This window comes from Capra hircus, chromosome 15 (assembly GCF_001704415.2).
Source record: "Capra hircus breed San Clemente chromosome 15, ASM170441v1, whole genome shotgun sequence".
In the NCBI taxonomy this organism is placed as follows: Eukaryota; Metazoa; Chordata; class Mammalia; order Artiodactyla; family Bovidae; genus Capra; species Capra hircus.
The window spans coordinates 52,510,873-52,523,924 of NC_030822.1; the positions used below are offsets into that span (position 1 = coordinate 52,510,873).

Sequence of the window (13,052 nt, forward strand, 5' to 3'; positions counted from 1 at the left end):
ACAAAAACAGAGAAAACAGGGCAAGGCCTGATGTGCAAGTAATAAGTTCCCAATAAAGGTTTATGCAAGGTAGCATATACACACATTATTTTTAGAAAAGGAAAGGAGTTGTGAACCATCAATGCATCTCAGTATTAGTCAAGAATTTTAATACCACAGGAGAAAAAGCTGGAAACATACATAAATGTCCAGTAACTGAACTCAGGAAGTATATTATACCCATTTTCAGGGTAAAATACAACCATTAAAATGATGCAAAGAAAAAAAAAAATGATGTAAAGAAGAATATTTAACAACAGAGAAATATTATAAATATGAGAATAAGCAGATTATATAGTTACTCTTTTTACATATATATATAAATATAAAATACAGAGTAGTTTTAACCTTTTTTTAAAGTATAGTTTCTAGAATAAATACTTTTATAACAGGCAAACTCCCAAATGTCCAGATGTTATTTTTTTAAAAGCTTCCCCTTCAGAAAAGTGGCAATAATTAGTTCAGCCAACATTTTAGCATCCTACCTGAAAGAGTCTTGTAAAGATGTCGAATTCAAAAACTGAAATATAATCATTGCAGGTCAGATCAATAGTGGATTTCAGAGCCATGGCCTCCAGCCCAGAACTGATGGGATGTACTTCATGAAGGGCCTGTCTGAAGCTCTTCCAAGGGACTATCGTCCTAGGATTCGGGTGGGGGTGAGAGAGAAGGCACAGAATAAGATAGCAGATAATTCCAGGCATTACTACAGTCAAGGAAAACAGTCTCTTTAAATTCTCAAAATCTACTTCAATTTTCCTAGAGAAACTGAATTATATTTTGCATTGATAACAGAAAGGGCATAAATGATATGTGTCTTAACTTCCTGATGAGTAAATTAATAATAGAGACATCTTTTCCCACTTTTCTTTGGCAGAGTGCCACATGTTAATCCCCTTTCTCACCTTCAGACATTTGTTGTATTAGAGAAGCAGGAAGAGAGATGACATTATCCTTTTTGTATTAGAGATGTAACCTGCGGCCAGATCTTCACTCACTGTGTTTAAACTAACCTTTTAAAGCACATAAAACACTCTTATTCTTTTGAGGAACCCACACTATCAAGGACTAGACTTGAGGAATATAAAGCTTAAGGTACAGGAAGAAAAGAGTTCTGATACAAATGAAGAAGAAATTATTTAACAAAAGAATGATTAAACTCCAGATGTGGCTAGCAAAGGGTACTGCGGGATTTCTACTTCTCAAGATTAAAAAAATAAATAAAGTAAAATCTCATTGCCTTTATGTATTCACCTGCCTGAAAGTAAGAGATCAAGTGGCAATTCAAACTCTAGAAAGCAGATAGTTACTAAGTTAAAGTAACAAAGTTAAACTCATGCCTATCCTCTTCAACTAGGTTTTTTTAAATCACTAATTATTCTATATCTGATGCTTAAACACAACTTTTTAAAATAAAGCAAGCATTTAACATACATCAAATCAATATGCAGTATATACCTGAGACTAACTTAACAGTATACATCAACTATATTGCAATTTAAAAAAAAAAGCATTCAAAGAGAGACTTACATTAGGATCTGTATACTCAACTGAAAAATTTTATTGTTTTCTACTTTTTCAGTTCTTTAATTTAAAATTTCAGAGTATATTCAAGAACATTCATGTTAATACTTAAATCACGGGCTTCCCTGGTGGCTCAGTGGTAAGGAATCCGCCTGCTAATGCCGGAGACATGGGTTCAATCCTTGTTCCTATTCCAGGAGGATCCCACATGCCGTGGAGCGGCTGAGTGAGTCCCTGTGCCACAACTACTGAGCCTGTGCTCTGGAGCCGGGAATCTGAACTACTGAAGCCCTCATGTCCTAGAGCCTGTGCTCCACAAGGGAAGCCACTGCGATGAGAAGCCCATGCACCACAATCAGAGAGCAGCCCCTGCTTGCAGCAACTAAAGAAGAGCCTGTGCAACAGCAAAGACACAGCACAGCCAAGTACATTTTTTTTTTTAATAAAAAGGACAATATAACAAAGTGGAAACACAAGCCACAGACATCTCTAATGTTAGTGACTAACACAAGCCACAGACATCTCTAATGTTAGTGACTAACAAAGAATTAGTATCTTACAATAGGAAAAACACAAGTCTATAGGAAAACAGACAAGTCAGGAATAGAAACCGCCAAGTCAGAAAAAGAATCTAGACAGGTGACAAATGTGAAAAGGTGCTCAAGCTCCCTTGTCATTAAGAATATAAAGCAAAATATGATACCAATTCATATTACCAGAGTTAGCCGAATTGCAGAGCTACTGGAACACGTGCATGCTACTCACAGGAACAGAAACTGGTACAACCACTCTGGAAAGCAGTTAGGCAATGTTTGGCAAAGCAGAAGATGTGAAACCCCCTGACTCAGCAATTCCATTCCTAAGTATGTAAGTATTGAGAAACTCCTGCATATGAAAGCAAATACAATTTTGTTTTCTCCCCTGCATATGAAGGGAAATACAATTTTCTTTTCTGTAGCACTGCTTGCAATAGCAAATACTTTGAAATGTATGTGTTCATTAACAGCATAATGGATGAGGAAAAAGAGAACAGCATGGGTTTCAAGAGAACTGCAAAGGTCTATCTACTTCTCTAAGGAAAAAAACACAAACATGATCAGAACAACAACAACAAAAAAAACTAGGCTAATACCACAGTTGGGAAGTAGTTATGCATATATTCATTATTTTTCTGTTTCAAACTAAACAAAAACCCAAAACACAAGCTTCAGTTCTTCACAGTTCAAATTCATTATTTTGACACTTACTTTTCCCCAAAAGCTTTTCTCCAAAATTCTGCAGCATCTGCTTTAGTAATCCGAAACGTGTCTCCTTGAAAGAGTCCACTTGGGAAGATTCCTTTTAGTTCTGCCAGCATGTGGCTGAAGATCAGGGACAGTTTGGTCAGGTTTCGCCTAAAAATGATCAGAAGTGCAATGGTTAAATGAGCACATAAAATTATTTTTATTTTAAATGTGCTGAATCCACTACACCAGGTGTGTGATTATAATGCAAGAAAGACTGGTGCATTCACTAAAGTCCACTCCTGTCCCTCCGTTCAAATAGGCATTAACAGGTAAATAAGAAAAAAAAATTTTAACAGTAATCTATTTCAAGACTTTTAATCTTAAATTAATCAGGCCTAATAACTGAGCATAAACTTCTATGAACAAATCTACCTTTTTTAGGCTGATAGATAAAAGAGGACTCAACCAAAAAGTGTAAGAAGTTGTACACTGCTATAACCATTCACTCACAAAAGGGATGTTAGAAAAGCAAAATATATTATTTCCTGCTTTGCATAAACTAATCTGGATGTTTAACTTATCGCAACTCATCTAAATTAAAAATAAATAAGCTAACACCCAAACCATGTAAAAATTTCTAAATAAGTGCACATGCTACTACTATATTTTAACAAGTTAACTTTAGCCTGACCACCTCTGTTTAATGGTTGTGGTTATAAAGTACCAATTCAATACACCAGATGATGTCTCTGCTTTCAGGTGTGTACTTAAATCAGATTATCTCGGTAATCTTTAACGGTACTGCTACAGAACAAGATACAGATGTCTTAGATATTGCTATTCACCAAACCAGCTACTAGTGCAGTTGCTTAGTTTCCCTTGCCTCAACAATTAGTATTTATGTATTAAAAAGTCAATTCTTGTCATACAAGTAGACAATAAAATTTCAAGTCAATCCATGATCAATTTTATTGCCTCAAAATTCTCTTTAACACAGATTTTTCTTTTCACCATTAGTCCCATCTTTGTCCTTCCTAGATAAAATGCTGCACCAAGTCCCTATAGCCCTAACTTTTCTGCAAAATATTTCTGAAATCTTTCTAATCAGCTTTTCAACAAATCAGCTTAAGTTTTCTGGTATCTGTCTTTTGCACTTGAATCAAGTTTTACTCTTTCTAATTTTCCTATTTCTGAAAGCACCAAAAAAGTGATAAAATCAATATTCATTGAAGTCAGTCTAAAATAATTCATATGCCAAATAGCTCAAGTAAGTTGTAAAGCTCAAGTAAGTAAGTTGAAAAACACAATCACTTATCCAATCCCTAAACTCCATTAATTGTTTTCCTCTTGTTATTTTAAGAGCCTTCAATTGTTGCTGGTTAGGACAGTTACTGTTTTAATAAACAGGAAACAAAAACAGAGACTATTGATATATATAGATATATCTCACAGATAATAATATAGAAAATCTGCAAAGCACAAATTATTCCCAATGACTTCCCAAAGTCTTCAGCAGGACACCAGACTACACAATGCACTAAACCCTAATATTTACATAACATTTTCCCAAATGTTAATCCTTAAAGATAAGCAAGAGAGAGTCCTGATTCCCTTAAGATATGCTAAATTGCTGAGAACTATGTGTTGTAAAGAACTATGCTAAACAGCACAGCAGAGTAACATACATGACAGAAAATACGCATATTACAGTTACAACAGAGATCCTTTTGGAAGAAACAGTCTGAATCCTACTTCTTCCTGAAAATGTCTTTCCTTAGTTTCTCCGGTGTCATCCTCTCTTGGTTCTCCTACTTGCTTTTGTTCTTCCTTTGGTTTTCCTTTCTATCCTCCTAAAATAGCTATTTCCCAAGAATCTGCTCCGAACTGAAGAATCTGCTCTCCATTTCCTTTCTCTCTCCATGCACTCTCTTGAATCTTCCTTTGCTAACTCAAGGACTCAAAAACTGGTTTGCAAAAGATTCCCAAATCTTAGGGCTTGGTAGCTTTCCAACTGCCTACTGTATTTCTCCAATCAAACGCTAGCAACTCAAAGCAACATTCTCAGACTTAAAACTAACCTTCCTTGAGTGACGCGTTAATAAATTTGGAATTTGAGATTAACAGATATATACAGTTCAATTCAGTCACTTGGTCATGTCCAACTCTTTGCAACCCATGGACTGCAGCACACAAGGCCTCCCTGTCCATCACCAACTCCCGGAGTTCACTCAAACCCATGTCCATCGAGTTGGTGATGCTATCCAGCTATCTCATCCTCTTTAGTCCTTCTCCTGCCCCCAATCCCTCCCAGCATCAGAGTCTTTTCCAATGAGTCAACTCTTCGCATGAGGTGGCCAAAGTACTGCAGTTTCAGCTTTACCATCAGTCCTTCCAATGAACACCCAGGACTGATCTCCTTTAGGATGGACTGGTTGGATCTCCTTGCAGTCCAAGGGACTCTCAAGAGTCTTCTCCAACACCACAGTTCAAAAGCATCAATTCTTCAGCGCTCAGATTTCTTTATAGTTCAACTCTCACATCCATACATGACTACTGGAAAAACCATAGCTTTGACTAAATGAACTCTTGCTGGCAAAGTAATGTCTCTGCTTTTTAATATGCTATCTAGGTTGGTCATAGCTTTACTTCCAAGAAGGAAGCATCTTTTGATTTCATGGCTGTAGTCACCATCTGCAGTGATTTTGGAGCCCCCCAAAATAAAGTTTGTCACTGTTTCCATTGTTTCCCCATCCATTTCCCGTGAAGTGATGGGACCAGATGCCATTAAGTTTTCTGAATGTTGAGTTTTAAGCCAGCTTTTTCACTCTCCTCTTTCACTTTCATCAAGAGGCTCTTTAGTTCTTCTTTGCTTTCAGCCATAAGGATAGTATCATCTGCATATCTAAGGTTACTGATATTTCTCCCAGCAATCTTGATTCCAGCCTGTGCTTCATCCAGCCCGACATTTCGCATGATGTACTCTGCATATAAGTTATATAAGCAGGGTGACAATATACAGCCTTGATGTACTCCTTTCCCGATTTTGAACCAATCTGTTGTCCCAGTTCTACCTGTTGCTTCTTGACCTGCATACAGATTTCTCAGGAGGTCTGCTATTCCCATCTCTTGGAGAATTTTCCACAGTTTGTTGCGATCCACAGAGTCAAAGGCTTTGGCATAGTCAATAAAGCAGAAGTAGATGTTTTTCTGGAACTCTCTTGCTTTTTCGATGATTCAACAGATGTTGGCAATTGGATCTCTGGTTCCTCTGCCTTTTCTAAATCCAGCTTGAACATCTGGAAGTTCACAGTCCACATTCTGTTGAAGACTGGCTTGAAGAACTTTGAGCATTACTTTGCTAGCGTGTGAGATGAGTGTGATTGTGCAGTAGTTTGAGCATTCTTTGACATTGCCTTTCTTTGGAACTAGAATGAAAACTGACCTTTTCCAGTCCTGTGGCCACTGGTGAGTTTTCCAAATTTGCTGGCACATTGAGTACAGTACTTTCACAGCATCATCTTTTAGGATTTCAAATAACTCAACTGGAATTCCATCACCTCCACTAGCTTTGTTCGTAGTGATGCTTCCGAAGGCCTACTTGACTTCACATTCCAATATGTCTGGCTCTAGGGGAGTGATCACACCATTGTGGTTACCTGGGCCATGAAGATCTTTTTTATATAGTTCTTCTGTGTATCGTTGCCACCTCTTCTTAATATCTTCTGCTTCTGTTCTGGACCAGAAATGGACCATACCATTTCTATCCTTTACTGTGCCCATCTTTGCCTGAAATGTTCCCTTGGTATCTCTAACTTTCTTGAAGAGATCTCTAGTCTTTCCCATTCTATTGTTTTCCTCTATTTCTTTGCATTGATCACTGAGGAAGGCTTTCTTATCTCTCCTTGCTATTCTTTAGAACTCTGCATTCAAATGGGTGTATCTTTCCTTTTCTCCTTTGCCTTTAGCTCCTCTTCTTTTCTCAGCTATTTGTAAGGCTTCTTTAGACAACCATTTTGCCTTTCTGCATTTCTTTCTCATTTTACCTTTTCTTATACATACTACCCTGATTCACTTTTTCATCTCTGAATCACTATGTATTTGTTCCTTAATTTGAAAAAGACTCAGCTTAAATGTCACTTTCCTAAGAGGCTAGCTAGAAGTAACAAACCTCTAAAATACCCTGAGGATTTCCACTGCAGTTCTTCTCCATGGCATCTGAGCCCATCCTGTACTACAGTTATCTGTGTACATGAGGGCTGAATTCGTTTCTGATGTGTATTTATATCCTTCTGGCATCATTTCTAACCTTTAATACACCTCCAGAAAATATGTGACTGCATACTATTTGCTAGGGACAAGGGATGGATACAACAATGAACAAGACAAAATTTGAGTGGTAGCAAAAGCTTTTCTTTAATTCAGTATTTGAAGGCAGTTTTAGAGCACTGGTTTTACAGCACTCCCATTTCCTTGGTATCAGGGTTGTATGAGAAAAAGGTTTTGAAGAAAAACAAAGCAGGGCATGCGAAGAGAGGCCTGTATGGTTGCCGTCTTTAGAGAGGATGGTCGTATACAGTCCTCTCTGAGTGGTGATTTTTCAAGCCAATTCTGAAGTGAAGGTAGGAAGCCAGTGTTTGGGTGACTGGGCCATGTCAATATCTTTGAGTTTTCAAATAATTTTCCACTAAGAATCTACCAGGTATCCAGTACTATGCTGGATCAGAGATAAAATACACGAACCAAAATATAATGGGCCAAAAAGTTATTTTAATTTGTGGAGTAAGCCACAACAAGAAGAAAGTTATTGACCACAAGGATATAACGGCACTAGGTGCATAAGAACAATCTGAAGTGCTGGCTGACACAGTTACTGAAAATCAATTTAAAACATTTTCCTGTTCAAGGATGCATCCCCCAAAAAGCCAGCTTATATTTCTTAAAACCACCAGAGATGTGCACCATAAGCATCACACTTCTTAAAAGGAAAAAAAAGAAACTATAAAAGCCCATGCATGGATCAGAGTATTTGATAAGTGGTCTGAGTTGCAATTCTATTCAAAAACATTTTAAGGCAGTAGGCTTATGGTTCAGTGCCTTCAGGGCAGAATTTAACCAGCAAAATCTGTCTAAACTTATAAACTTAGAGCAATGAAGCATGATGGATATTTGGGCTTATTACAAGTAAGAAATTACATTTCAAAATTCTGTCAGCAGTTACTTCAATTATACAATGTGTTCTAACATTTCTCCAAAGATCCACAGAGGAATACAACTATTCAATTTTTCTTGTAAATGCACTGAAGACAAAACCTTTCTTAACTTTTGAGTGGTAGCAAAAGCTTTTCTTTAATTCAGTATTTGAAGGCAGTTATTCTTACTACCCTTAACACTAACCTTCACATCTAAGTAACTGCAAATTCTACTCTATTGCTTCCATCTTTCTTTTCTCTTGTCGTCTCACAACTTCCCCAGAATCAATGCTGATTCAGTATGCAGTGTCAGTTTTTAAAAAGGTTCAGAACTGGTGTGAGTTCTCCTCCCCAACCTCAGGTCCTACTCTAAAAGCCAAAGTACCTTTGTACCTCAGGCCTAATGTAACGGTATACATTTTTCCATGCATACTTTCAGCTAAAAGGGACTAAGATGTACGTGTCACCAATACATAAGGATATTGAAAATTAAATAACCACTGTTCCTGTTTTAGCTTCAAAAGTAAAAAGATAAATACAACCTGACAGAAACCACAATCACCATTTCTATAGATCAAGCAAGACAGTGTTGGAAAGTAGCCTTTATATTAATATGAAACAAACAGAAAACTCCTTAAAGGAGGCCAACCAATGAATTTTCTATTACACAAAATACTAAAACACAAGATGCCATGTTACTCTTGGCCACAAAGTACTTTGCACAAAGGAAATGGAAAAAAGAACATAGTATGGGGAGATGTATTAACCCTCTATATTAAAGCGTATCTATTAATGTTTAAGTTAAGTACAGAGAACAGTACCATTCTTTTTTGTTATAATGAGAATGTTCCATCCCAAAAAAAGTTTCAAGAAAAAGAAATTTATTAATTTTATATATTAATTTTGAGAAATTAATATTAAGAGATTGAGATCTAGAAAAAAATTTAATGATGACTTACAAAACAATCAGTCCAATGTATTCATAAAGATATTCCCATAGTTCCTTTTTCTGAAACTACATTTTGATAGTCAGCTGCTGTCATTCAGTGGCTAAACTGTGTAACTGACAAGCATGCTCTGTTTATTCTTTCTGCAAAACAGTACTTGAAAATATATATGATAATAGTCAAGACGACTAGGCACTTCGCTGGCAGTCAAGTGGCTAGGATGCCATGTTTCGCTACAGGAGGCACAGCTTCAGTCTCTGGCCAGGGAGCTAAGATCCCACATGCTGCGTAGCATGGCCAAAACACAGGGGGAAAAGACAACTCGAAATCTAAAATGCACTTCCTGGTCTCCCATTAACTTACTGTGTCCTGCAACAGTTATTTAAACTTTCTGAGCCTCCACTGACTCAAATGTAATATAAGGAAACTGGAACCAATTACTCCCAAAGGTACCTTTCCACTTATAAAAATGTATAAATGTATGTTAGTTATTATCACTGATTTGAAACTGGAAAAGAAACCTTAACTTCAGCAGTTTAACTGCATAAGACTGAAGAAGTCATGAGAGAAAGGCAGCACTTTACCCTTATATGACAGAGGGCTAGAAATAATGTCAAGAAACAAGAATTTTTAAAAGTACATTTTATTTCTGCCTGCAAAAATTTAATAAACTTACATCTTATGGAATTTAAAAAGTTAACCGTATATGGGGATAAATTAAAATATTGTTGTCTACTCCAGTACTAGGGGTCTACTAAATTCTAGAATATGTACTGAATTATTTTACTCAAAGAATTTTATCATTTCTGAAAAAATAACATCAAAAATCATCCCAGTTAAGTGAAAATATTGTCACATGTGAAAATGGTTCAAAGCGCAAAACTTTTATTTGTAAAAAGTCAAGGAAGTGCAACTTTCCTCTTGAAAACAATAATTTAGGTAACTGTAGCATCTAGGTGATAGGTATATAATTATTGTAAAAATTTTTCCCAATTTTTCTGTATGACTGAAAAATTTTATAATAAAACATTGGTGGGGAAAACCCCAATAATCTATTTTAATAGTATCTGTAGACCCAATGATCCTGTACTTCCCAGGAAGTAAATTTCAGAATGATTAACACTTAATACAATGCTTGACAAACAAGCTAAACACCATTATACAATACCATTTTGGAGCAGTCAAGTATTTCCCAAATAAGGTCACAATATAACTCCCTCTGCCACTCAGTCATGGTGTGAGCTGTAAAACCTCCACAGATGATGAGAAATAATCATACTGCTCAACAGTGACATGATCAATGCTTTTAGGTATTTCATTTACTGGTACCATTTCAGGGATAACTGTGTTGCTTTTTCTATTCATTAAACTCCAAAACTTTATATGCAAACACCAGTGTCATCCAAAGAACGCTGAGTGAGAACATACTGAGATGACATTTATAACTCAACAGCAGCATCCTCTGCTCACAGTAATCAGCTTTAAAAATAGATACAACGGAACTTCTTTCAGCAAAGCTTCACAGGAAGTCAATGAAGTACTGTTTAACTCTTATCTGCTTAAGCTGCTAAAAAAAAAAAGGAGGGAGGTGAAGCAAAAACCATCACCTATTGAGAAGAAAGTACTAAGCCAATATATCTAAAAATATCAATGACCTTTTTTACTTAACACATATTAAGTGTATTTGATAATATACTAATGGTCATGCTTTTGAGACCCCCCAAGTTACACGGTAACAGATTAGAACAGTATTATTCAGAGCATTTGGAGCCATTTCATAGAATTTTAAACCTGAAGAAACACTAATCTCATTCACCAGGTAAAGGGGAAGGCAGCAGCCTGCAAAACAATCTCCAACATGACCCTCTAATTCTATTACAACCTTAAAACATAGACTCAATCTCCTTAATCTCCCTACACCAAAATCCTCAATGATTTACCAATAACTACTAAAAATGTTCAAGCTACTCTGCTTATAAGTCTAAGCATGCACAGACTGATTCACTTTTCCAGACATACACTACTCAGTATTTCCCAAAACATTCTATATTTTCCAGGCCCCAGGCCTATGGTGATGGTGTTATATCAATAATCTATGTCTCTCTTTCTCATAGTAACATTAAGAGTTTACTATGGATCAGATACGCTCTTCCGGCGGCTCAGGCAGTAAACAATCTGCCAGCAACGCGGGGGACCTACGTTCGATCCCTGGGTTGGGAAGATCCCCTGGAGAAGGGAATGGCTACCCACGCCAGTATTTTTGCCTGGAGAATTCCACGGACAGAGGAGCCTGGCAGGCTACAGTCTATAGGGTCTCGGAGAGTCAGACACGACTGAGCAACCAACACTTGCACTTTTTTCATGCATCAGGTACTTTGTTAAGCTATATGTATACCTCATTTAATTCTCATAATAATGCTTTGAAACAGAAATTACTAATCCTATTTTACAAGGAGAAACAAAGACTTTAGTAACATCAAATAAGCTGTCCAGGTCACAGAGCCAGCGACAGAGCAAATCTGTGATTCAAGAGCTCAGGCTTGCTGGTGTGATATGTATCATTTCCTTTCCAAGGACTATGGTTACAGAAATCTTGCCCATTCAAAATTCATTTTAAATGCTATCTTCTCAGAAATGTATTCCCAGTCTTCATTTAGTGTCTACTTTCAAACTCAGACACACGCCTGCCGTGCCTCACAGCATCTTGTTCATACTTTGCACTGGCTTCATCATGTTCCACTGTGTATCAGGTGTCTTATTCCCCAACAAGATGACAACTCCTTAAGGGCAGGCGCAGTGAAGGTGTCTTATACACTCTATCCTCTGCAGTGGTGAGCACACTGCCTTGCACTTAGACAGTCCATAAATTTATAGGATTGAAAAATATTCCTTATTTTTTAAATAAACATTTTATTGTGGGATTTTAGATTTACAGAAAAGCGGAAAAGATGGTACAAGGCATTCCCCCATATACCCCTCATTCAATGGTTTCCCTTAATAGTACCATCTTATATTTCTGTGGTACATCTGTCAAAACTAAGAAACTATCAGTACAGTGCTATTAACTAAACCCTAGACTTTATCCAGGGTTTACCAGTTACTTTTTCCATTAATGTTCTTATCTATCCAGGGATCTAGTCTAGGGTACTACCTTATATTTATCCACACATCTCCTTAGTTTCCCCTGGTCTGTAATAGTTCTTCAGTCATTCCTTATTTTTCATGATCTTAAACTGTTTTGAGGAGTTACCAGTTGGTATTTTGTAGAATGTGTCTCAGTTTCTATTTAGCCAATGTTTTTCTCATGTTTGACTGGGGTTATCAGCCTTATGGTCACAATATCACAGAGGTGCCTATCTCATCACCTAATACTGGAGGGTACATGAAGTCCCAGGACATCACTGGTGATATTAACTTTGACCACCTGAGTTAAGGCACTAAGGATTTGCCATGCTTCTCCACTCACTACTGGAAAAGATTTACTATTTCTTCCCACAGATACATTCCTTCTTTCCTAACTCATGTAAAGCAGGTCACTTATACTCATCACTATTTTTAAATGACTAATGTGATATTCTCATTAAAGCACACACTATAAAAACATAGTATTTATAAGTTAATATCTTTGGTTTTTAGTGCATTTGGAAAAGACAAAAACAGCTTAAAACTCATTGAAACATTTAGCAAATGTTCACTAAGTTACATTAACTTAAGGTACTATCATCATTATTTCCTAAAGAGGTCAAGAATATAATCAGACTTCCCTATCTTTCAAAATAACCTCTGAATTTACTCAACCCACATTCTAAAAGATAACTATGTAAGTTACATACACTGGAGCATCTGTCTGCAGCTAAAAGCAAATTAACCCTGAGAACTGATTACTGTTTCTCTGTGTGCATGCTTAGTCGCTCAGCTGTGTCTGACTTTTTGTGATCCCGTGGACTGCAGCCCATCAGGTCCCCCGTCCATGGGATTTCTTAGGAAAGAATACTAGAGTGGGGAGCCATTCCTTTCTCCAAGGGGTCTTTCTGGAGAAGAAGCCCTCGAAGGATTGAACTTTCATCTCTTGCACTGCAGGCAGATTCTTTACGGTCTGAGCCACCAGGGAAGCCCACTATTTCTCT

At 36.9% G+C, this 13,052-nt stretch overlaps 1 protein-coding gene across 2 annotated transcripts in view; it reads right to left on the minus strand.

The window, feature by feature from the left end:
- CBL (Cbl proto-oncogene) overlaps positions 1-13,052 on the minus strand; it is an 88,456-nt gene that overhangs the window by 29,993 nt on the left and 45,411 nt on the right. For both annotated transcript variants that reach the window (XM_018059665.1, XM_018059664.1), the window contains exons 3-4: positions 2,811-2,957; positions 525-681 (exon numbers count right to left, since the gene is read on the minus strand). In XM_018059665.1, coding sequence (XP_017915154.1) covers positions 525-681; positions 2,811-2,957 — 304 coding nt within the window. The remainder of the gene's footprint in view (positions 1-524; positions 682-2,810; positions 2,958-13,052) is intronic.